Source organism: Canis aureus, chromosome 6, assembly GCF_053574225.1.
Source record: "Canis aureus isolate CA01 chromosome 6, VMU_Caureus_v.1.0, whole genome shotgun sequence".
Lineage (NCBI taxonomy): Eukaryota > Metazoa > Chordata > Mammalia > Carnivora > Canidae > Canis > Canis aureus.
In genome coordinates this window covers 43,581,580-43,607,604 of record NC_135616.1, presented here as the reverse complement: position 1 = coordinate 43,607,604, position 26,025 = coordinate 43,581,580, and the positions used below count along the sequence as shown (strand labels likewise).

Here is a 26,025-nt window from a genome sequence, read left to right as displayed (position 1 = left end):
AAGACCTATGGGGATGAGCCAGAAAGACATGAAAATCAGCTTGAAGAGGCTCTTTCTGGCCATATCTGGGACAGTGTGCAGGTCAAAGTCAACCCCGAAAGCAACAGATTCAAACCTACTGTGTAAAATTGGATTCTATGAGTATTGACATAAATAAGTGAATAAACAAACAGGAGAGATTATTTCTTCCTTACAGTAGATTTCTTTTCCCAAATAAATGTAGAAGAAATGGTAGAGCCAGAGATGCACCATTTGGCAAAATCCCCAGCATAATTAATCCAAGCAAAAATGAAAGGATGAAAAAACTAGTGGATGAAACTATGGCAAAGTGTAGGTAGGGTATCCACATATCAAAAGACTCTCCTCATAAAGTATTTATTGATCAAAAGATGGAATTAGTAACTGTACAGGAGACAAATCTGACAGCCACCAAAAAGACAAAATAAAGAAAGTTGAACAAAACAACTGGCCTTTACACTTTAAGAATGCCAAGGTCATGAAAGGTTATGAAAGGCAAAGACTGGTGATCATTCCAGGTTTAAGGAGACCAAAGAGACATATGTGGTCCTTACTTGGATGTTGGGCTTGAATTTGTTTTTATTATAAAGGATGCTATTGATATTAACAATTAGTTAAATATGCATAAAATCCATACTGCAACTTATTCTCAAATGATTCAGAAAAAAAATATATTTAAAGATGATATATACCCATACTTATATACACACACATATGCAGATATATAATAAAGCAAGTGTACTAAATGTTGAAACAGGAACTTAAGTGTGTATGAAAATCCTATGTACTGCTCTTGAAACTTTGCTGTGCATCTCAAGAAATTGCTTCAAAATTGAGAACTAGGGGGGCACTTGACAGGATGAGCACTGGGTGTTATTCTGTATGTTGGCAAATTGAACACCAATAAAAAATAAATTTATTATTAAAAAAAAAACACAAAATTGAGAACTGTGCACAAAATGCTTCCCTGTCACGGCAAGAGGCTCCAGGGAACAAGGGTGGAGTGTGTCCAGGCAGGTGAAGACCAACTAACTGGCCACTGTGGGATTGCTGGCCACGACGCAGGGGGCCCCGTGTCTGAGAGAGCCACTCGGTGACTGTGCAGCACAGGGGAAGCTGTCTCAAAAAACCTCCCAAACATGGAAATAAGGCAAAAGGGATGACTGTCCTTTAAATGTCCTAGCAGAGCCTTGTGTAGGGATTCTGATCCCCTGGGGGGTGGACCAGCATACACTCACTAAACTGTTGACTGGGGCCTGCACTCTGAGCTGTGAGATGGAATTTGTAGAAGATTGGCAAATTACAAGGACTTTTGTCCAGTAGAAGATTATCACCCCGAAGGCCATTAATCAGCTTTGTCTAACTCAGAGCCTTATTTGAGTATTCTTCTCTCATTGGTTATATAGTCGAATCTTGAACACCATGGGGGTTAGAGCTCCAAACCCCCGTAGAGTCAAAAATCCACTTAACTTTTGAGTCCCCCCAAATTTACCCACTAACAGCCTATTGTTGTCCTGAAGACTCACCAGTAAACAGTTGATTAACACACATTTTGTCTGTTCTATGTATTATATACTGTGTTCTTACAATAAGGTATGCTACAGAGAAGAAAGTCATAAGAGAAAATACATTTTCAGAGCTATGCTGCATTTATTTAACAAAAAATCTACATGTAAAAAAAAGTCCACATGTAAGTGGATCAGAGCAGTTCAAACTCGTGTTGTTCAAGAGTCAACTGGATTACCACTCTCTTCTCTACTGTTTATTAAAGTAACAGATTAATGAATTTAATCTTTGACATGCCCTCATTCTTCATTTACATGGAAATCATGTTAACTTCCTAAATGTTGCACTTTTAAAAGATTATTTCCTTAAGTGAAGTGGGAGAGCACACAGTGAAAGCAGTTGCTTTCGGATCAGCGGACCAGCGTGCAGAAGATGCCGGAAAGGCAGGGCCCTGGGCTGCTCACCAAGCTTGTCCATGCTCACTCCCTCCACAGCTGCTCTCTCCAGCTGGAAAAAGTCATAGTCAAACCTGTTCAAGTCTTCGCTGCCTCGCTCTGAAGGAAACCCAATGTAGAGGTAGGCGCTGCTGGATCCCAAGATAACGCGGTCCTAGGGAGGAGACGGGTGACTCAGGGGAAGGGCGCTGTGGGGTCAGCCTGCCCCAGGGGAAGCCAAGGCCCCAGGCCCACCAGCTGGGATAAATCACAAGACCTCCATGAGTTCCCCGGACAGGGAAGAGACTTGTGAACGGGGAGGAAGAGGTTGGCATCTTGCTTTTGTGTGCGTCCTTTCATCTGTTTCCTCTGCATCCCACACTGAGCTCCGACTGCATGGGACACTGGGAACCCCAGTGGGGACCAAACAGACCTGGGCCCTCCCATCTAGGACTTTACAGACCAACGGTGTAATAGCCCGAGAGAGATGCTTGAATGAAAGGGGGCACTTCTGCAGAAGGGTGGAGGGGGCCTGATTTGCACTGAGGACCAGAGTGGTCCTCTCCCAAGGTGCACTATTTAAGCTAAGACTTCAGGGGTGGGGAGTTTTAGCAACGCTGAGAAGTCTGCTGCCAGACAGAGCCTGGAATGTTCCCAACAATCAGGAGGTCAGTGCAACGTTCATGCGGAGCAGTGAGGTTGGAAGCAGTGGAGAGAGGGGCAGCTCACACGGGTGTCCTAACAGGTTGGTCACTGAGAATTTCCAGAAGGGTGTGGTCTAATCCCAGCAGCTTGTCCAATAGGCTCCCTGTGGCTACGGTGTGGGGAATGGGTTGAAGAGGGGATTGGGCCACAGGGAGGCTGAGGGGGGCCCCTTTGGTGCTGGGGGCTCTGGCTGGGGTGTGGGGAGGAGATGGAGAGCCCGGTGTCTGCAAGGGGCTGTAGTTTTGTTTCTCATAAAGTGTTAGAGCTGGAAAGGGTCTTGGTGAGGTCCAGAGATGAAGTCCAGAGAAGTGAAGTGACCTGCCCAAGAACACATAGTGTGCTACTATCAGGTCTCCCAGCCCCAGGCTGTGACCATGTCCATCATGACACTGTTCCAGAAGGAAACGGGGTGGTTAGCACCCAGCCTTGCCCAGCCCTCGCCACAGCGCAGATGTTGGGGGTACCTCCTGAGAACCCCCTCTCCCAGCTCTTGGGTAGGACTTAGGGAATTTCAGGCAGGAAATGCTACCAGATGCTGCAGCTTTGTCGTGGTCGTGATGGGCACCCCATTGACAACAACGTTGCATTTGCTGTGTGGAGTGACTGTCACTTTCCCGTCCAGATTTGTGAAGGAAGCATGTTTATCTGAAATTCTAAAAAGACAAGAGTTTGTCTAAGTAGCCAAGATAATGAACAGTTAGCGAACAGTTCCAGTGGTCCTTCAGAAACTCCCAGGCCAGCAGGAGCGAGTGGTGGGGAAACGGAAACAAAGCAAAGATGTTTCAGGAGGGATGCTGGGGCATGTGATTAATAATAACGTACACACCACAGAGAAGTTTAGATCCGTTTCTAGGTCTTATAATACGAATCCAGACTTTATATGCTAAGGATCTGGGGATAGATGTCAGAGGTGTCAGAGTGGCTGCCCCCTGGACATTATCTGTGTGCCTGAATGACCAGCTTAACTGTTCTAGAATGTTCCTAGACTCCTTGGTTGTCATGGACTGTTCTGGGTGCTGAGACATGTGTCCATGCATATCCCTGTTTGCTTGGGGCTCAGGGATGCTGTGGGAAAGGTTTTAACATCAACTCATCTGGAGTTCAGCCATGTACAGATCTGTGTAGGGTGCCCACAGGGAGTGGTCTGGGAAGGGAGATGAGAGGGATCCCCAGGATGAGTCAGGAGAAGGGAGCTGGAAGCTGGTGGGGCAGGGTCAGCATAGGCCTCCTCCTCTCTTCTCCCTGCATGTTGGCTCAGGAGGGCTGAGGTATGTCAGGGGGACGGGTCAGTCAGGCCTCTGTAAGAGCCACCTGGGCCTCCTGGCTGGGAATCCGTGGGCAGCCAGGAAACTCTGGAATGGGAAGGAGCAGTAGGGAGGCCATAGATGTACAGGACAGTCAGGGTTCATGGGGACCACCATAGGGCACCTCGGGGCCTCCCCTTGCAGAGGGTATCACTTCAGAGGCTGGGCTTCCTCTTGGTCCAGCTGGTGAGGGCTCTGAGCACAGAGATCTGAGGATGCCATTGCTTTGGTGGTTAAGACCCCAGAAGACGCAGGCCACTTGTGGCTGGCTCCCTTTTCACTCCCTGGCCTCGTCTGCTTTGTCCCCTTGTACAGAATTATCAAACAGCGTCTAGCACATGGCCTTCCCCTCTGGCCCCACATGAGACCAAGGAGACAAGGTGATGTCTGGAGGAGGAGGTCTGCGGTGAGAGCCTACAAGGCCTTACAGGGGCCTCCTCCCGCCCAGCACTGACATGGGGCTCTGGGGACAGGCTGGGACTCTTTGGTTCTGGGTCATCCAGCAGGGTCTGTGGCCTGACTGGGCAGTGACCAGACAAATGTGGAGCTTCGCAGACCAGGCCGTGTGAGCTGAGGTCATGGCTCTCGCACGCGGGACACAAATGGCGTACGCACACTTACCCCAAACCTAGAAGAGGGATGGCATTTGAAGCAGCCCGACCAGCATCACAGGAGCCTTGAAAAGAATGAAGATAATTTATTTTCAAAATTGTCAGAATTTGACCTTGACAAGGGAACGTGTCTCATGTTCAGGCCGTGCCATTTTGTCTTGAGGATGATGGGGTGCAGGGATTTTGCCACCTGGACTTTTTAGTCACAAGTGCTTGGACATCACCCTGCCTTAGGGGTGATTATTTTACTTTCTGCCCTTTTTGTGGGATTCTTGACTTTTTTCAAATTCTACCTGATCAGTGGGAATCCTGGAGGGAGAAACTGTTGAGCCGGGGCCTTGGGAGATGCGTGGAAGCCTGGCCCGGACAAGGTCCTAGTCTGTGAAGCTGTTTCTGTCCTGTCACTGATACCCTGGACATGGCCCAGAGCACCCTCCGGCCCTCCTGGGGGCTGCCCAGCTCCCGGGCCCCACCTCCATCCCGCATGAGCCTTCTCCCGTTGGGGGCCTGTATAGCACTCGCATGCGGAAAGTCAGCTGTTGCTACAATATTGAGGCTATTTTCCAAAATTTGAATAGATTAAAAAATGTGGTCTATACATATAATGGAATATGATTCGGCCTTAAAAAGGAAGGGAGGAGATCTGTATAACCTGCTACATCAGTGAACCTTGAGGGCATTATGCCGGCTGAATCATGCTAGTCATGGAAGGACAGATACCGCATGATTCCAATTATACGGAGTATCTAGAATAGTTGGCGGTTGCCAGGGGCTGGCGTAGGGGCACGTGGAGTTGTTGCTGAATGTGGACAGAGTTCCGGTTTGGGAGGGGACAGGTTCTGGAGTTGGATCGAGGTGATTATTCTAATGCCCCTGAACTACATACTGAAAAATCATCAGCGTGCTGACCTCTACGTTACATATATTTACCATGAAAAGAGAGATTCAAAAGAGAAATGTGCTCCTGAAAGCAAGACACAGGAGCAGGTGCCGAGTGAGTCAAGACGGGGGAGTACCAGCCTGAATGAAGTACTTGAGGACTCCCGTGAGCTGCGGGTCCTCGTTGACGTTGAGAAGGTGTGGGAAGGTCTCCATCATCTGCCGCTCCTGGAGGAGACACGGAGAGGTCCCAGGGCCCGTGGGTTCGGGACAGCAGTGTTCCTGTCCTGTCCACTTTGTGCCAAAGCCCTTTGTCTATGCATCCTGTCAAATCGCCCAGAGAGGCGAACCTGGATGAGGAAGGCCGGGTAGGGCAGGGGCTCTGCAGAGGTGAGAGCCTTGGCAGGTCGGCCGTTGGGGCCTGAGTTCACTGGGATAGGAATGCTGCCCAGCGTAGCTGGTTTCCCTGACTCTGCTCCCCCTTCCTGGCTGCCCTGTCTCATCCCCTTCTACCCTGACTTCTACCCCACTATTTTCTGCAGGTCCCCATATCCCCAGTCATCCCGATGCCCCAGGGAGGTGCCTAATCTGGCTCGTCCTGCCTTGGGCCTCCACTAAACCTGCTACCCTACATCTCATGCTTCCCACATCCTGCTGGTGAGCTCACTGGTAATCAGGCACAGAGGACAAAATGTGGCATGTAGTACTCTCTCCTGGTCACCTGACTGCGTCTCCTCCCTGAGTACAGTATTGATTAGTATTGGGCTTATAGAGGATTCGCAGTCAATTAGAATAGACTACACTGAGCATGCACATGGAAAGCCTTTAAATCTTGAAATTCCGCTAAAGGGTAAGGAGGGTAAGAATCTTTTCCGTTGTTACTGTCTACACTTCTAGAATCTTTGGGCCCTAACTCGACCTAGCCTCCTGGGGCTGCAGACCTGACCCCACTGCACTCCCCCAGCCTGAGGCTCACCTCCATTCCAGGCTTCATAAGCCTTTCAGGAGCCAGCCCGGACCTCTGCCACTGCTCCCAAAGTGCTCTGAGTCTGGCCCATGACTTGAAGTTTGTGCAGAACCTGTGGCTTCAGGGGGTCGGGTCATGGCGGGAGGGAGTGGGCTGTGGATGGGGGCCAAGAGGGTATCTCCCTAACCCACCTACGAAATTCACATCGATCTGATTCACACAATTGGATCCCGGCAGCAAATGCCAAGGAGATACCATGGTTCAGGGGCACACCACACGGTCCCCAGAAGACAGTCCTCAAATTCTCCCCAAACTGTAATTATCAACAGCCTTGGATCTACCTTCAGCCTTACTCATCAACCCTCTTGGCTTCCTTCCTTCTCGTCCCTGTCAACAGCAGTGATGGGAGTCATTTGTCACATATCACACGCCACATCTCACATACTACACACATTCACTGGAAAAAGCAGTCCAGGCAGCCGTGTGTGTCTGGGAACGGGGTGAGGCTCCCGCCAGGTGTCGGCCTCTGCAGGTGGAGGCAGTGAAGCTCACCTGGGCAATGGCCAGGTACTGCTGCTGCCACTCCTCCCGAGCCTGCTCCAGCTGGTGTGCCCAGGTCACCTGGCCGGTCTGCTGTCCGAGGCTCTGATCTGCCAGGAGGCAGGCCGGCAGCTCTGAAAGGGGGGAGGTACTTAAGCGACGGGTCTGCAGTATCAAGGGTGAGGAGCAGAATAACTATAATAAGACTTGACTCCTTCCTCAGCCCAAACTGGGGACTGAGCAGAGTGGGAAATTGTGCTGTGCTTACGTGTGAAGAAGAAATCCCTTGGCCATTTCTACAAAGAGTGCTATCATCTTAGTTCATAGGGTCCTAGAGCAAGAAGGCCTTGTATTGGAAGACGCAGGAAGCTCAATATTCTATTTTTCATTCGCGTAGGCATGTGATTGGGGGGAGGCACGTCCTCCCCCATAGACCATTTTTACAGGGAATTCCTGTAAGGCCAGGGCACTCAGGGAGAATCAGACTCAGGTGGCTTCCTGCATATTTTGTGTCTGTGCTTATGAACAGTGGGCATTTGATGCTATGTTCAGGTCATTGTCTGGCACGTCCAGTTCATGATGACGCAAAGATTTGGGACTAAGCAGAATCAGGCGTGTAGCAGCCGTAGGCACTGCCTCTAATGTAGGAAGCGCTTTGCTGGGAAGTCTCTGTGTGTCAGGACGTGGGAGTCTGGACATATGCCAGGTGGAGCACCACCCGCCCTGCCCCCAGGCAGCCCGGTGTGCGCGTGCATGCATGTGCACAGAAGTGCTGGGGTCAGAAACGGCTGCCGCTACCTTCGAGCTGCTCTGGAGCAAGGGAGCCCTGCTGGCAGGGCTGGGTGCCAGGGTGCATGGTGGCTGGAGCTCATACTACCTTAACAAGCATTAAACACCAAGGGTTTGGACCATCTGACATTGCTGCTTTCATGCTAAACACTTTCACCAATTTTATTTCCCCAGTTTTATAATTTGCCTTTTTTTTTGGGGGGGGGTCCATCCCATTTTAAGTGATTAATAAGCATAGTTATATATGCCTCCGTGCTGCCCCCGGAAATCTGAGGCCTTAATTCAAAGCACAGTGGGACACCTTGAGCTCTACTACTGGCCCTGTGGGTTAATGGGCCTGGTGATGCTCACCAGGTGACGCTACCATGCAGGTAGGGGTGGGCCACTAAGGCTTCTGGAGATGCAAACATCATTGAACTGCATGAGGCCATCAGTAGAACAAATGTCAGACAGCCACCGTGCAATTCCGGGAAGATCCTCAAGAGTAGTCTTGGCAGAAACAATGGCTTCGGGATAAAAATGGCAATAAAAATGAGACTAAAGTGACCTTCTAGAAAGAGCAGGGCCATTATTACAACAGCACGTGAATCTGCATTTGCCTCCAAAATAAAGTGTTTTTCCCCAAGGCCAGGGCCCAAATGTTCCCAGAGGCTGCCCTGGGCTGGACTAAGGCTCCAGTGACTTTAAGCAGGTGTTTTCCCCTCAAGCCCCAGGCTGAGCCTGCAGTTGATCCTTCCCTCCATCCCACTGCTGGCCTGGTCCAGGCACTGACTCCAGACTCAGTTTACCTGCCATTCTGGAATTTCCGCGTGCAAGCAGAACTTTGTTGTTCTCTGCCTCTGCCTCTCTCATCAGCATTGAGGTGTTGACCACAGCTTTGTTCTGGATCTTTTTAGCCCTTCCATGTTCAAAGAGGAACACATGATCAGGCCCTGGACCCCTTGCAGAGCACTGGCCAGAAACCCGCAGAGTGGGAGCCTTTCAGCTGGGGTGATTTCAGGCTCCACTATGTCGGGTTCCAGTGAACCATTAAGGCCAAAAGGGACTTAAGGGGCATCCATGGCTCAGATAAACATGAGCAGCTCCTCTGGACCCACAGCCCCACACTGATGTGTCCTGGGCCCTGAACGCATGGTTCTAACCCAGCCCTGGAGGTGCCCCTTGCTGCTCTGCATGTGCCTCAAGTGAGCAGGGTCTTGATGGTTAACTCTTACACTGCCTCTAGTACCCCGCAGGAGATGTGGGACACCCCCAAATATTGCATGGGACGAACTCACGTTCACACACATTACTGACTTGCTCTGCCTCTGAAATCAGAATTTAACAGGGAACCCTGTGTTGTTGTTTACTATCTCTGACCACCTTCCTCCTTTCCCTGAGGAAGAGAGGGTTTCCAAGCCTTGCTCCCACGTCATACAGCCTGTGGCAGATTTGGGATCAGAGCCCAGGACTCTGTGTGCTCCTTCATGTGCATCACGTAGTCTCTCACATGAAATCTCCTGGCCACAGATTTGTATCTGATAAGCAGAGAGATAAAATTGACCTAAAGATCTGATCTTGTGGTCCAGATGCTGCCAGACATCTGCTGGTGTAACACATCTTGAGGCTGTACAGTGTAGGAAGACACTAGTATGTGTCCCTGAAATGCAAGAGCTCCCTCCCTGAGACGGGGCCAGAGGGAAGTAGTCACTACTTAGTAGCACAGAAACAGCTGTGGTTTTGAGCATCCACCATGTGTCAGGCAGTTTGTGCTGATCTCCTGTGTTCTTCACCTTAACTCTGATGAGAAGTCGCCTCTCTCGATATGGGACGTGGCCAAGGGTTGGGGAGGGAGAGTGTCTTGCCTGAGTTTACATGGCTGGTAGGGCCAGATCCTGACTGACATGCAAGCCCATAGGCTGATGAGTGACACATTACAGCAGGCGAAGGAGTTTCATTTCACTTGCAGCTCCAGCTTCCTGGAACGCGGGCCTGAGAATTCCAAGCTCCCATCTGAACCTGACAGATGAGTCTCTGTGGTGGATTCTCAGTGTCTGCTGTGTGAAAGGGAGGGAGGAGTGGTGGTGGCGTGTGGCTTCTGCCCTGCTTAGAAGTTCCCTTGCCTTGGACCCTCATCTTTTTCAAAAGGGTCAGGAGAAGCAGGATCCAGATGCCTGCCTCCTGCCAGGACTAAGTGTGTGGACTTGCTTCCCTGGCCCCATTGGATAGAAGGAACCTGGTGAGGGTGGACCCTCCCTGGGAAGAGAGATACCGTGACTGTCAAGCCTACTCTGAAGAGTATAATCTGTCTGTGTGGAGGCCTGGAGAAGTGAGAATGAGCTCAGGGAAAGCCGCACCTGCAGAGCTGGAGGGTGGGTGCCAGCCCGGGAGTCGCCTCGCACATACTCACCTTCTCCTATCATTAGCATAAAAGTCCCTTGCCTGCTACTACACAATACCCGTGGGCCGTGTAACAAAGGGAGAGATATGTGAAAGGCCATGCTATTTGGAAACACAGGGAGACTGATGCCAATCACATCAGGATTGGGATCAATTCTCCTTCATTGATGATCTGAGTCCATGGTGCCTCTCCCATGCAGAGCTGGAATGACTGAGTGATAGGCCAGGAGGGCACCACGTCCCCAGAAATCATTCTGTTCAGCCTTCTCCTGGACCTCTTCCCCAACCACCAACCCATTGGGTACAAGAGTCCTGGAAGAAGCTGACATGTTTACAACTGAGAGCCACTAGGGATAGTAAATATTCATAACCGTACCTTTCAGCATATCTTAACGTGGACAACGTTTCTTCATAGCAGATGTCAGCAGGACTTATGGCTGCTATCTGTAAAGAAAAACATTCCTTCTGGGTTGTGTGATTTTATAGGGGTTTATTGTTGTAGATATTATACAGCTGACGTTCATAGAGTATCTTGTGATTTACAGTATCGTTCAAGATTTTCAACTCTGAAAACACATACAACACACCTTTACAGCCTATACTCCTCCCCTCCTCCCCATACACACACACACATACACACACACACACCCTGAGGCTCAAAGAAAAGTCACATGCTTGAGGTCACCCACAGGACCATGGGAAGACCTGAGCCTGGAACCAACCCTGACAGGGTTAATTGTTCCAGAATTCAAATGAGAAAGCAAGCTGAGGTGCACTAGAGGGAACACAGCTGCCCTAGTGGCAGTGCGTAATCTATGGAACTGGAGATCACAATCCAGAGCACGAGGGCCCGGGGAATAACCCTTCCCCTTGGTTTAGCCCTGTGGCTTTTAAGGCTCATTCGTTTTTGTCCTTTGAACAGCAACATTTTCAAGGGAATACTGTTAGCATCTTGTCTTTAGAAATAAAGCACAGGAGGTGTTAGGATAATTGTACTGGAAATGGGATTGGAGCCACAGAGGATCTAGTGCTTGGATGTTGGCTTTTCAGATTCTCTTTTGAGTCACCCCCAACCTCTTCTCAACTACATCTTTTTCTGTCAAAGTGTTGTAGTGCCCAAGTTGGGACCTTATCCTGCAGACCTGGAAGTCCGGCCCTCTTCAGGCATTTGCACAGACCTGCTCAGACCCGTTACTTGACTTTGTAGTCTAACATTCTGAGCATCTTATGGGCACTTTTTTTCCAGGTTCTTGGGGGATGTCCCACTGAGACCCACAGGCCCTGACAGACAACCAGAAAAAATTGAAAATATTTGTAAAGGCTTAGGCAAGATTCAGTGATAGAAAGTAAGGACATCTTATGCTGTGAATTTGGGAGACAGTGCATAGAACAAGCCCTGAAGTGAGCATTTCTCTCCCAATGGGGACAGCAGATTGGAGGCAGGACGAGTTTACCTGGTTTTGTTCCTTCTCACACCTGCAGCTGAAGAGCCGAGAATTTTAACACATTCTACATTGGACCCACTTGGCAAACATTCAATAGTAAGTCTCAAGTCTTTGCTAAGATGACACAGTTCATCTCCTCTGTAATTAAACACCTGCCTCATGACTCACACATAGTCAAACTGATTTCTAGTCTTGCCGTGAAATGACCACTGATTTAGAATAGTACAACATTATCAGTGTTATTTGAAAAGCTGTATGTTTTTTTCTGATAATAATAGTAACATATGTTCCTTGTTGAGAACCTAAAAACTGCAGAAAAGAATAATTAAATTATTAAAATGAGCAATATTTGAACATCGTAGGAGAAAGAGTTCCAGGAGTCACGAGACATGTAGGAATGTGCTGCTAAATGTAAAATGCGGCACTGTAGTACACCAAGCATAACAATAATAACAATGACAACAGCAGCAACAGCGGAATCAGTCTCACATGTTGTAAGAAAGTCACTTTACCAAAGTAGTTCTGCTGTTGCCGCCCAGAGCTGGCTGCAGCAGTTTGGTCAGAACAGAATCTCTGTAGGGAATGTGCAAGACTTTCTTCCCCATGGCTGCATCAGCTAGAGCACTGAATGAAAAAGAAAATACAAAACAAGAGATTAAAAAAATATATGTTGAGAAGAAATTTGCCTCCCTGGGAATAAGCCAGAAACACCCCCATCCCCTCTTTGGCCCCATAAACCTAAGACATGGCTCTAAAGAATATTAACCAATTGAGACACCTTCTGTACAAAGATGCCAAAGCAAGACAGCTAACCACATGAGCCACTGGCTCAGTCTCTGAACTCAGCCCTGGAAAGAGACCATGACAGATAGTGGGAAGCTGATCTGAAGAAGGAACACACTAAACTTTGTGAGGAGACCCAAAGAGCCTGCAGGCTACTGTAAATCTGTGTATTAGAGGAGTTTCTGGAAAGAAGAGGGTGGCCAGCTAGCAGCATAAAGGCCAGAATGGAGACTGGGTTGAAGTCCTCTTCTTGCTTTTCTCTCACACTGCCTTCAGGAGAGCACATAAACTTAGGACCCTGTATGACAACACACCAGAGAAAGCATGAATAACTGTGTCAGTCCCCACCCCACTCCAGCCACTGCAAAGACAGTGGTGTTGTCATTGATGAGAGACTGATGAAAGTGGGAAGGAAGAGGGAAGCAATCCCATCTGTGGGAAATTATAATTACCAACAGTGACAAGAAATCTATAAAGTTATTTTAGCAGATTTGTAAAAGAAACAAAATGATCTTCTAGAAAGAAATACAGTAATTGAAATGAAAAATACAATGGACAGGTTTTTATTTTTAAGATTTATTTTATTTATTTATTTATTTATTTATTTATTTATTTATTTATTTATGATAGACACATAGAGAGAGAGAGAGAGAGAGAGAGAGAGAGGCAGAGACACAGGAGGAGGGAGAAGCAGGCTCCTTGCCGGGAGCCCGACGTGGGACTCGATCTGGGGACTCCAGGATCGCCCCCTGGGCCAAAGGCAGGCGCCAAACCACTGCGACACCCAGGGATCCCCACAATGGACAGGTTTAACAGCAAGTTAGACACTTATAATTGGAATTAGTGAGTGATCCCTGGGTGGCTCAGCAGTTTGGTGCCTGCCTTTGGCTCATGGCATGATCCTGGAGTCCTGGGATCGAGTCCCGCGTCAGGCTCCCTGCACGGAGCCTGCTTCTCCCTCTGTTGTCTCTGCCTCTCTCTCGAATAAATAAATAAAATCTTAAAAAAAAAAGAAAAAACCCAACCCTGGAATTAGTGAACTAGATGGTTCAAAAGAGATCAACAAGATTGCAGCCTGGAGACACGGAGATGGGAAGCAAGCAAGGAAGGTTGAGTCACGGAGGATAGTGTGAGAAGATTTAAATGGTCTAGTTGAAATTCCAGAAAAGAAGAGGGAAAATGGGCACAGACAGTATATGAGATGTAATGGGTGAGAATTTCCCAATACTGATAAAAATCTTTAATCTATATATATAGAACTATGGAGGACAGGGAATTCCAAGCAGAATTAATAAATTCACACTCAAATGCAACATAATGAAACTGGAGAACATCAAAACAAAAGAGCTTAGGGGATGCCTGGGTGGCTCAGGAGTTGAGTGCCTACCTTCAGCTCAGGGAGTGATCCCAGAGTTCTGGGATTGAGTTCCACATCAGGCTCCCTACAGGGAGCCTGCTTCTCCCTCTACCTATGTCTCTGCCTCTCTGTGTCTCTCATGAATAAATAAAGTTTAAAAACAAAAGAGCTTAAAAGCAGCTGGAGGAGGGCAAGATAAACTATCTTCAAGAAAATAGCAATTAAACCACCAGGAGAAAGCAGGAGACTGTAACCTTAATGAGCTGAAGAAAATACTGCACATCTATAACTTTAAACCCAGCCAAACTGCCTTCTGAGAATGAGGTGAAATAAAAAAATTTCAACCAAAAAACAGAAATTGCCATCAGCAGGTGATCACTGAAGGAAATTCTACAGAATCTACTTCCACCAAGAGGAGACCGATTTTAGCAACTCTGAGGTTTAAGAAGGAGCAAATAAATTAAAAAATGAAAATTGTGTAAAATAGAAATAATAATGTCTTTTAGGATTAGAGAAGAATAGAATTAACATACACATCAACAATCACAAATATAGGATGGAAATCCTTGTATTATTCAGGAAGAGGATAAAGCCTTTATTACTAACTAGACTTTGACCAGTTGAACAGATTAAAAAGCTAAATAATAAAATATATTGGATTTTGGTCTATGACAGAGGTAGCATAGAAAATCCGCTGGGGAACGGAGGCACTATTCAACAAGTCTAACTGGAAAAAGTGGTAATCTGTAAGGAAAAAAAATAAGGAAAATGATGCCTACCTTACACTACACACCGAAGTCAACTCCGGATGGATAAGAAATTAAGCAAAATGTAGGGAGACAGCTTTTTTTTTTTTTTGTATATATTTTTTAATTGGAGTTCTGTATGCCAACATATAGCGTAACACCCAGTGCTCATCCTGTCAAGTGCCCCCCTCAGTGAGGAGACAGCTTTTGGATTCTACTTTTCTTAAACAAGCCATAAAAAATGCAAAACAAAAATCATTATCATGATTTCTGCTCATCAGTAAACACCTTAAAGTGAAAAAACAAGCTACCTTTTGGGAGAAGATATTACTACATACCTGAGAAAGACTAATAAAAAATATGTAAAGGACACCTAAAAATCAATATATACAAGAGTGTTCATAGTAACACTATTCATAATAGTCAAAACCTGGATACAAATGAAAAGTCCATCAATAAGAGAATGGAGGGGCAGCCTGGGTGGCTCAGCGGTTTAGCACCACCTTCCCGCCAGGGTGTGATCCTGGGGACTCGGGATCAAGTCCCACGTCGGGGTCTGTGCATGGGGCCTGCTTCTCCCTCTGCCTGTGTCTCTGCCTCTCTCTCTGTGTCTCCCATAAATAAATAAATAAATAAATAAATAAATAAATAAATAAATAAATGGATAAATGAATTGTGGTAAATTCCTACAATGGAATCTTATACAGCAATGAGAAAGAACTAATACACTACATAAGAAACACGGTTTAGTCTCACAGACACAGTCCTTAGTGAATGAAGCCAAATGCAAAAGATAGTGACCTCTTTATAAATGGTCACATTTAGATGAAAATCAATATAGTTAGGCAAAATCAATTATTAGTGGCAAAGATCAATTTCTTTTGGTGGGAATAAAAGCTAGGAGGAGGGTACGAGGGAGCTTTCTGGATTTTGGAAATGTTTTGTTATCTTGAACTGGGTAGTAATTACATAGATATATGCATATAAAAATTCACTGAGCTGAACATTTAAGATTTGTGTACTTCACGTAATTTATACTTTGATCACTTAAAAAAGAACAAGATCCAAAAGACAGTATAATATTTACCCTTTTTGTACATTTTCAAAAATGAATGCCACTAACTAATAATATTCACAAGTGATAAAGCAAGGGTAAGAGAAGAAAGGAAGTGAGGGACAGAGGGACGATAAGCAAAATTCAAGATGGTGGTTGCCTCCAAGGGAAGCATAGCAGAGAAATACCAACTGTTTCTTGGGTTGGGTGGTGACTTTACTAGTGTTTTTAGTTTTATTAAAAACTAGTAAGTTTAAAACATATAGGAGGACCAGGCATGAACCAATGATGACAGTGGGTCTTGAACCAAGGGTTTATGATCAATCTGATTTTGTATTTCTGAAATTATTTTTATGGTGGAAATAAATACCCATGCACCAATTATTTACCTGATAACAATTCCTAAATTGGTTAAACTTAAGTTAACTCGTGATCCTTCCCTCAGTCTATCTCCTTCAGATCCTGAAGATTTTTGTCTTTCACTTCCTGCTAAATCCACTAAATTAATACTGGATTGCTTGGTGAGGTCTCTGTCTAGGAAAACCTGTAGAAAAGTGCCATAAATCATGTTATTAGAGTGGTAGTAGGCTACCTATAAAGTTAATCCAGTTCACACTTTAAAATATTTTTTCTAATTGTACTTTACATTCAAAAATATATAATAAAACTTACAAATTAAAAGGCTACCTTGGGGGTGCCTAGGTGGCTCAGTCAGTTAGGTATCTGACTCTTCTTCTTTTTTTAAAAGATAGTATTTATTTATTTGACAGAGAGAGAGCACAAGTAGGCAGAGTGGCAGGCAGAGGGAGAGGGAGAAGCAGGCTCCCTGCTGAGCACAGAGCCGGATGTGGGGCTCAATCCCAGGACCCTAGGACCAGGACCCTGGGATCACAACCTGAGCTAAAGGCAGGCACTTAACTGACTGAACCACCCAGATGCCCCAAGTGTCCAACTCTTGATTTTGGTTCAGGTCATGATCTCAGGATCGTGAGATCAAGTCCCTTGTCAGACTATGTGCTGGGCATGGAGCCAGCTTAAGATTCTCTCTCTCTACTTCTGTACTGCCTCCCTCCCCCTGCTCACTCTCTTTTCTCTCTCTCTCTCTCTCTCTCTCCCTCTCTCTATATATACATAAAAAAAGGCCATCTTCTTTACAATGACATTTCACAATAATACATCGCCAGGCCCAAATGTCTTAGTTGCTCCTTCTCAATTTTGCAAAGCTATTTCCAGTGGTATATTAGATACCAATTAATTCTCTAGTATTTCTGTGATCAAACATTTTAATAGAAAATACTGGGAAATCTGCAAAATAAGTAACTGTTCAGGACAGTGTGGTCATGCAGGGAAGGGAAAAGAATGTGGATTTTAGAATGTGACAGACCCCCTCACTGGTTACATAACCATAATTCTTTGTAGAATTTCAACTATTTCGGTTGGAAAACAGGGATCATAGCATATTATTGGAGTGTTAGGAGGGTAACAGATAAGAGAAGTCATGGTTCCAACCATGGTTGGCATACAGTAACAGGTATTAATATTATTACTGATAGCAGGAAGCAGAGTGTGACACTAGATCTCTACACACATTTTTCCAGTGGATTTCTTCCCTTGCCTCTAAAACATTAAGTTATAAAAATAGCAAGGCAAACCATATACAAGTTTTATGAGTGTTACTAACATTGTAAAATCATCTGAGTAGTACTTAAAGTTAATAAATTCTTTATTTTTTTACTTAAATCATTTATTTATTTATTTATTTATTTATTTATTTATTTATTTATTTATTTATTTATGGGAGAGCACACGTGCATATACAAGCAGGGTTGAGGGGGCAGAGAGAGTGAACAAACAAAGGGAGGGTAAGAGGGAGAGAGAGAGAGAGAGAGAGAGAGAGAGAGAATCTTAAGCAGACTATCCACGAGTGTGGAGCTGCACATGGGGCTCAATCTCATGACCCTGAAATCATGTCCTGAGCTGAAACCAACAATCAGGTGCTTAACTAACTGGGCCACCTGGGTGCCCTTATATTTTTACTTTTAATCAAAGGGCAGTTTACATAAAACATTACATTAGTTTCAGGTGTGCAACATAGTGATTTGGCAATTATATAATTTACAAAATGCTCACCATGATGAGTGGAGTTATCATCTGTCACCATACAATGTCATTACAATATTACTGACTGTATTCCCTATGCTGTACTTTTCATCCCTGTGACTTATTTTGTTAACTAAAGGTTTGTACATCTTACTTGCCTTCACCTGTTTCACCCATCTTTCCAAACTCTCCCTACTGGCAACCACCAGTTCTCTGTATCTATGAGTCTGTTTCTATTTGTGTGAGTTTGTTCTTTGTCTTATGTTTTAAGATTCCACATACAAGTGAAGTAATGTGGTATTTTTCTTTCTCTGATTTATTTCACTTAGCATAATACCCTATAGGCCCTTCCATATTGTACTGAAAGGCAATATTTCATTCTTTTTAAAAGCTAAGTAATATTTCATTGGGTATATATACCATATGGTATTATTGGACACTTAGATTGTTTCTTTTTTCTTCTTTCTTTCTTTTTTAGATTTTATTTATTTATGAGAGAGAGAGAGAGGTGGGGTGGCTGAGACAGAAAGAGAAGCTGGCTCCCCACAGAGCAGGGAGCCTGATGTGGGACTTGATCCCAGGACCCTGGGATCACAGCTTGAGCCAAAGGCAGATGTTAAATGGACTGAGCTACTCAGGTGCCCCACTTAGGTTGTTTCTATATCTTGGCTATGGTAAATAAATAGAGGTGCATATATCTTTTTGATTTAGTGTTATCATTTTCTATCTATCATTTGAGTAAGTAATTCAGCAGTGGAATTACTGGATCATCATGGTATTTCTATTTTTAATTTTTTGAAGAGCCTCCACACTGTTTTCCATGGTGGCTGCACCAATTTTCATTCCCATCAACAGTGCACAAGGATTTCCCTTTCTCTACATCCTAGCCAACACTCGTTATTTCTTGTGTTTGGATTTTAGCCACTCTGACAGGTGGGAGGTGGTATCTTATGATTTTGATTTGCATTTCCCTGATGATGAGTGATGTTGGGCATCTTTTCATGTGTCTGTATGTCTTCTTTGGGACAATGTCCATTCAGATTCTTTGTCCAATTTTTAAGTCAAATTGTTTTTTATTTTGTTTTTTTGATGTTCATAAATTCTTTTTCCTTTTCTTTTTTTTTTTTGATGTTCATAAATTCTTTATGTATCTTGGATACTAACCCCTTACTGGATATGTCATTTGCAAATATCTTCTCCCATTCTGTAGGCTGCCTTTCCATTATGTGGATGGGGTCCTTTGCTGTGCAAAAGCTTTTTATTTTGATGTAGTCCCAACTATTTATTTTTGGTTTTGCTTCCCTTGTCTGAGGAGATAGATACAGAAAAATATTGCTAAGACTGTTATCTGAGTATTTACTGCCTATGTTTTCTTTTTTTTAAAACATAGATTCGGTTATCACTTTTAGATCTTTAATCAATTTTGCATTTATTGTTGTGTATGGTGTTAAAAAGTGTTCTAGTTTCATTATTTTGCACATAGCTGGCCAGCTTTCCCAACACCATTTATTGAAGAGACTGTCTTTTCTCCCATTGTATATTATTTCCTTTGTTGTAGATTAATTGACCATAAAAGCATGGGTTTACTTCTGGGCTCTCTATTCTGTTCCATTCATCTACATGTCTGTTTCTGTGCCAGTACCATACTTGTTTACTATAGCTTTGTAGTATAGTTTGAAATCTGGGATTACAATTCCTCCAGTTTTATTCCTCTTTCTCAAGGTTGCCTTGGCTATTTGGAGTCTTTTGTGGTTCCATACAAATTCTAGGATTATTTGTTTTACAAAAAAAAGTACTATTGATATTTTGATGGGGGTTGCATTGAATCTGTGGCTCACCTTGGGTACTATAGACATTTTAACAATATTTGTTCTTCCAACCTATGAGCATGGAATGTCTCTCCATTTATTTGTTTCTTCTTCAGTTTCTTTTATCAATGTCATGGTTTTCAGAGGATATTTCTTTTACTACCTTGGTTAAATTTATTCCTGTGTATTTTATTTTTTCTAAAAGAATTGTAAATGGAATTATTTTCTTAATTTCTCTTTCTGCTAGTTCATTATTAATGCATAGAAATAGAAATATACAGATTATTGTGTATTAATTTTATATCCTGAAACTTTACTGATTTCATTTATTAGTTCTAATAGTTTTTTTTTTTTTTTGGTAGTCTTTAGAGTATTCTGTGTATAGTATCATTTTACTGCAAATAATGAAATTTTTACTTCTTCTTCACTTATTTGGATGCCTTTTCCATGTCTGATCACCTCATTGCTTTGGTTAGGACTTCCAGTATTGTGTTGGATAAAAGTGGCAAGAATGCACATCCTTGCCTTTTTCCTCATCTTGGAGGAAAAGCTGTTAGTTTTTCACTATCGAGTATGATGCTGGCTGTGAGTTTGGCACATGTGGATTTTTTTAGACACATTGAGATGTTCCCCTTAAATCTACTTTGTTGAGAGTTTTCACCGTGAACACATGTTTTGTCAAATGCTTTTATCTGCATCTGTTAGGATAATGATATGACTTTTTATCCTTCATTTTGTTAATGTGGTGCATCACATTTGATTGATTTGCAAATATTGACCCCTCTTTACATCCCTGCAATAAATCCCAATTGATATATGGGGGAGGATACTTTTAATGTATTGCTGAATTTGGTTTCTTGAAGATTTTTGCATCTATATTCATCAGGGATATTGATCTGTAATTTTCTTTTTTCATCAGCATATTTCTAGTCTCATAATGTGAATTTGGAAGTTTTCTTTCCTCTCCCATATTTTGGAATAGTTTGAAAGGATATTAACACTTCTTTAAATGTTTGGTAGAGGGACACCTGCGTGGCTCAGTTGGTTGAGTGTTTGATTCTCCATTTCCATTCAGGTCATGATCTCACAGTTGTGAGTTGAAGCCCCATATCAGGCTCCATGCTCAGTAGACAGTATGCTTGAGATTCTCTCCCTCTCCCCCCTTCCCAATCATGTTCATTCTCACACATGAGCTCTCTCTCTCTCTCTCTCTCTCAATCTCAATCTCTCTCTCTCTAAAATAAATAAATAAATCTTTTAAAAAAATAAATAAAATAAATGTTTGGTACAATTCATCTGTGAAGCTATCTGGTCCTGTACTTTTGTTTGTTGGGAGTTCTTTGATTATGAATTCACTTTTGTTACTAGTAATTATTCTGATCAGATTTTCTATTTCTTCCTGATTCAGACTTGGAAGATTGTTTCTAGGAGTTTATCTATTTCTTCTAGATTGTCCAATTTGTTGGTGTATAATCTTTTCTGGTAGTCTCTTCTAATCCTATTTGCTTTTCTTTCGCTGCCCTTTAGATGTTCCTTTTATTATTAATTTTTTTTAATTTTTATTTATTTATTTATGATAGTCACACAGAGAGAGAGAGAGAGAGGCAGAGACACAGGCAGAGGGAGAAGCAGGCTCCATGCAGGGAGCCCGACGTGGGATTCGATCCCGGGTCTCCAGGATCGCGCCCTGGGCCAAAGGCAGGCGCCAAACCACTGTGCCACCCAGGGATCCCTTATTATTAATTTTTGACATTTTAATTATTAAGTGTCTTGGTGTAGACCTCCTTGAGTTCTTTTTGTTTGGGGCTCTCTGTGATTCCTGGACCTGGATGTCTGTTTTCTTCCCAAGGGTTAGGGAAGTTTTTAGCTATTATTTCTTCAAAAAAAGTTTTTTACGCCTTTCTCTCTCTCTTCTCTTTCTGGGACCCAAAGAATGCAAATGTTATTATGTTGGATGTTGACCCAAAAGTCTCACAACCTATGCTCATTTTAAAATTCTTGTTTTTTTAAATTGCTCTTCAGCTGGGTACTTTCCACCACCCTGTTTTCCAGATTGCTGATCTGTTGTTCTGTGTCCTCCAATCTGCTGTTGATTCCTCCTAGTGTCTGATTTTTCATTTCAGTTATTGAACTACTCAGCTATGATTGGTTCTTTTTATATTTCTCTTTGTTGGAATTCTCACTGAGCTCATCCACTCTTCTCTCTAGTCTGCAGAGCACCCTATCATTTGAACTCTTTATCAAGCAGATTACTAATCTCCATTTTATTTAGTTCTTTTCCTGATGTTTTGTCTCATTTTTTTGTTTGGAATGTATTTTTTTGTCTCCTCATTTTGTCTGACTCTTTGTTTCTATGTACTAAGTAGGTTAACTATGTCTCCTGGTCCTGACAGTAGTGGCCTTGTGTAGAAGGCATTATGTGGGTCCAGCAACACAACCCCCCCACCCAGTCAGCACAACCAGGCACTTCAGGGATGTCTGTTGTGTGAGCTGTGTGCACCTCCTGTGTAACTGCTATGACCATTGCAGGTATAGTGGTGGGTAGAGCTGGCTCCCAGAACAGCTTGCTGAGAGACCTGACTGTAGCTGCTACAGGTGTGCTGGTGGTCAAGACTGGCTCCTCTCCTCCTTGGGACAGGAGTCTCTTTGGAGGGGGGCTTCTAGGGATGGGTGGGTTTATCCACAGAGAAACACTAAGGCAGGGCAAACAGTGTTAAAAAGATGGATGTAAAGTGTCAGAACTGGCTCCTGCAAGGACTGACTGGTAAGGCTGAAGGAGATCAAGAAAAATAGCACCTGCCAGCACTCTTATTCCTTGAGAAAGTTCCTATAGATCTCTGATCCTCTGGCACATGCCCTAAAATTAGTCAATAAATCTTCTTCATGTATAACCTAGGCACTTTTTAAACTACTGCTTTTCTCCTGGGTCTCATAGTGTATGTAGGAGCATGTAGTATGTTGACCCTTTGAGGGACTCTCAGTTTCTTATAGCTCTTCATCTCTCCCAGAGTTGAGTCGACTAATTTTCAAAGCCCGACGTGGTAGGGCTTGTCTTCCTGGTGCACAGTCTCCAGGGCAGGGGGTGCCTGATGTAAAGCTTGATATCCTTACTCAAGAAATACCTTGGTACCTGTGATATCCTTCAGGCTTTGAGGGTCACTGTGCCTGTGGTTTGATTTCCAGCTAGCTCTCTGCCCCTCCTACTCTTTTCTGTCTTTAGTTGTGGAAGAGCTGTTCTTTCAGTCTCCAGAATGAGTTGGATCATGTGTAATTGTTGCCTCTGTGTGTCGGTGGAAGGAGGTGAGCTCAGAGCCCTCTCTGCCATCTTCTCAGTCATCCTCCAAAGTTCTTTAAAATGTAGGTTCTTCTCTAAGCTTCCTGGCATTCTTGCAGGATTGCCATTTGTCTTATTTTACAGACTAGGATGCTGAGACTAAGGATGAATAAGTTATTTCCCAAAGTTCCAAAGCTGGTAAACAAAGAGTCAGGTAGAGTTCAGTGTTTTCCCATTATTCCTGGTTAGAGCAGGGTAATCTTCATTTATTACCATTTTACCTATTACTAGGGCTGTGGCTTTGGGAACAGAGATGGTGAAATCATAGTTTTTTTTAAGATTTTATTTATTTATTCATAGAGATGCAGGGAGAAAGAGAGGCAGAGACACAAGCAGGCTCCATGCAGAGAGCTCAACATGGGACTCCATCCAGGGTCTCCAGATCACGCCCTCGGCTGCAGGTGGCGCAAAATCGCTGCACCACCAGGGCTGCCCGATGGTGAAATCATAGTTAACTGTACTATTTACTCAGGCTTTGTAAATACCTTTTTCTGAATCAAACTGGTGATGATCTATAGTTTACTAGTTTACTGATATCTACCAAGAAGTATGGAGGAGAAAAATGTGCTCAGTTTTGTGAAAAAATCTAGTTAATGGAGAGTTATATGGATTAGCTAGTTTCAAAGACTTTATCTTGCTACTTCCAAGTATCAGAAAGGTAGTTCAGTATCTGGTGGTTCTCTAGGCTCGTGGATCTGAAAGCTGATCATCATCATCCTGGGGAGCCTGGGTGGAGCAGGGATGTGGGGAGGTAGGAAAAGAGCAAGTACCTCACTTTCTCCTGTTTCTGACTCCATAGCCCATGGTTGGAAGTAGCCACCTTAACCTGTAGGTCAAATCTGAAAGGATTCCATAGTATTCACCAACTCATCATGCCACTGGGAACCCTTCCCATGGACCACGCTTGGTGGGAAACTGAGACAGTGGCCTTCCCTTGAGTCTCACCTGCTTGAACTGAATGGTAATGACCATATGAGACCGACTGCTGCTGGCATTCATGTTGGTCGATGCTGTAGTCCTTATCTTTGTCCCTTGTTCCATCAGCCTTTCAATCTGTGCATAGTTCTCACAGGGCACTGACTTCAGGCCGTCCACATAAAAGCCCAGCTGTTGATCTTCTCTCACTTTTAGTCTCTCAGGTTTCTTGGTTCTAGATAGCAAGTCTCTTATCTATGGAAAAAAGAATAAATAATGTAAACTTCAGAAAGGCAGGGATTTCTTTTTATTTCACTGTTAGATCTCTACCTAGAATATGTTAAATGCTCAATAAAAACTTATTAGATGAATGAATAAATGTTAATTATCTGTAGGTATTAGACAAGCCCATAATTTAGGTAATAAATGAGGGAAGGGCACTTGGGTGGCTCAGGTCATGATCCCAGGGTCCTGGGATGGAGCCCCACGATGGGTTCCCTGCTCAGCGGGAAGTCTGCCTCTTCCTCTCCCTCTGCCCCTCTCCCTGCTCATGCTCTCTCTGTTTTTCTCAAATAAATAAATAAATAAATAAATAAATAAATAAATAAATAAAATCTTTAAAAAAAGAAATAGGGGAATGACAAGAGGGAAACCTGTTGTAATTAGTGATGTAAGCATAATTTTAAAAAATTCAGTTCTAGTATTTTCTAGTATCTGGAGCACTCTAATCAGCCTGTGAACTCCCTTTGGGTGGGACCAGGGCTTTTTACTAGTGAATCCTGACATAGTTCCTGACATAGAAGAGGCACTCAGTGAATGATTTTTGACAGGACAGTGTAACCAGAGCTAGGCTAACAAATAATGTTTAGTATGTTGCATGTAGGATGCTGCAGAGCTGCTTCTGCAGCATGATAAAATATTGGAATAGGTATGTATAGGTGTCTGGCTTTCAAAAGGTGCTTCTAAAACATTTGTGCTTGAAACCCTTATTCTCTTCTTTTTTAAAAAAATACTTTATTTATTCATTCATGAGAATACACAGAGAGGAGAGAGAGAGAGACAGAGACACAGGCAGAGGGAGAAGCAGGCTCCATGCAGGGAGCCCAACATGGGACTCGATCCCGGGTCTCCAGGATCACGCCCCAGGCCAAAGGCAGCACTAAACCGCCGAGCCACCCGGGCTGCCCCCTTATTCTCTTCTTGACATAAACATTTGCCTAGGAATCTTGCTAACCGTTTTATTTGATTACCAATTCCTTTGTGGATATTATAAAAATACATTATCCTAGCCCCTCTCTGAATTATAACAAATTCAACAAATTATAACAAATTCAACAAGTTATAACAAATTATAACTTCATTATAAATGAAGTCTTATTTTACTGAAAACAGTGATAAATGAAAATAAAAATAAATATTAGATAGTAACATTCTAAGTACCTAATATAAGCAGAAGGCATGATCTGCCTAGATGAGATCATGCTCCCATAAATGCCACCATTTTGAACTCTACTTCCAAGGGAAACTGATTCAATCCAAACAGTATTTGCTATAGTCAAACCTAACAAGAGAATATGGGTGATTCTTTGGATCTCATCATCAGAGATTTGTGAGATGTCCCACCTAGACCTTGGCTTTGGGTGAAAGCCCATGTTGCCTCTCACCCAAGAAAAGCTACTTCTGATAAGGCCAAGTAGATCCTACTGTGGGATTCTGTAGAGTCATAGACCCCAGAGGGGCGGTTGGTGTTATATGGTGCAGAGATATCTAGACTGGGAACCTGAAAACCTGGATTCTTAGTCCTGGTTCTGCCTCTAACCTGGGAGTGCTTTGGAAAATCTCTTACTTTTCCAGTGCTCATAATAGGAGGGGATGGATTCAATTATCTCTGAGACTTCCCCCAGCTCTGGTATTCTATGGCCTTACATCCTAGAGCCAAGGCAAGATCACAGATTGAAACTCGGTCAAGCCAAACTAAGACAGTGGACAGACGGTGCCAGAGATAAGGAGACATCAAAACAGAGACAACTTTTGACATAAATAGGAAGCCTTTCCTCTAATGTAGAGAGTGTGGGAGGGGGCACCTAAGGCTGAAGATGGGACTGGATATGGCTTATCAGAAAAAAGCTAAGTAGATTTATTGGGATAGAGTAGAAGTGTGGGGGCCCAGAGACAAGGTTGGATCCTGGTGCCAGGACCCTCCAGGTTGTGCCTGGAGATCAAAATTTGTGACTGTCACAAGACTTTCTTCACTCACTAGGGCTTTGCTGAGAATCCCCTAACTCTGCCTCTATTTGGTACACCTTCAAATCCAACTTCACTCTGCTGCTAGAGAACTCTTCTAGAATCCC

At 43.9% G+C, this 26,025-nt stretch overlaps 1 protein-coding gene across 1 annotated transcript in view; it reads right to left on the bottom strand.

Annotated features, from left to right (window-relative positions):
- Positions 1-26,025, bottom strand: part of LOC144316550 (kinesin-like protein KIF28) — a 59,044-nt gene that overhangs the window by 10,702 nt on the left and 22,317 nt on the right. Inside the window, exons 5-14 of the mRNA XM_077902566.1 lie at positions 23,705-23,929; positions 15,907-16,061; positions 12,090-12,201; positions 10,509-10,576; positions 8,542-8,651; positions 6,977-7,098; positions 5,595-5,685; positions 4,589-4,643; positions 3,193-3,316; positions 1,989-2,133 (exon numbers count right to left, since the gene is read on the bottom strand). Of these exons, the coding sequence (XP_077758692.1) occupies positions 1,989-2,133; positions 3,193-3,316; positions 4,589-4,643; positions 5,595-5,685; positions 6,977-7,098; positions 8,542-8,651; positions 10,509-10,576; positions 12,090-12,201; positions 15,907-16,061; positions 23,705-23,929 (1,207 nt within the window). The remainder of the gene's footprint in view (positions 1-1,988; positions 2,134-3,192; positions 3,317-4,588; positions 4,644-5,594; positions 5,686-6,976; positions 7,099-8,541; positions 8,652-10,508; positions 10,577-12,089; positions 12,202-15,906; positions 16,062-23,704; positions 23,930-26,025) is intronic.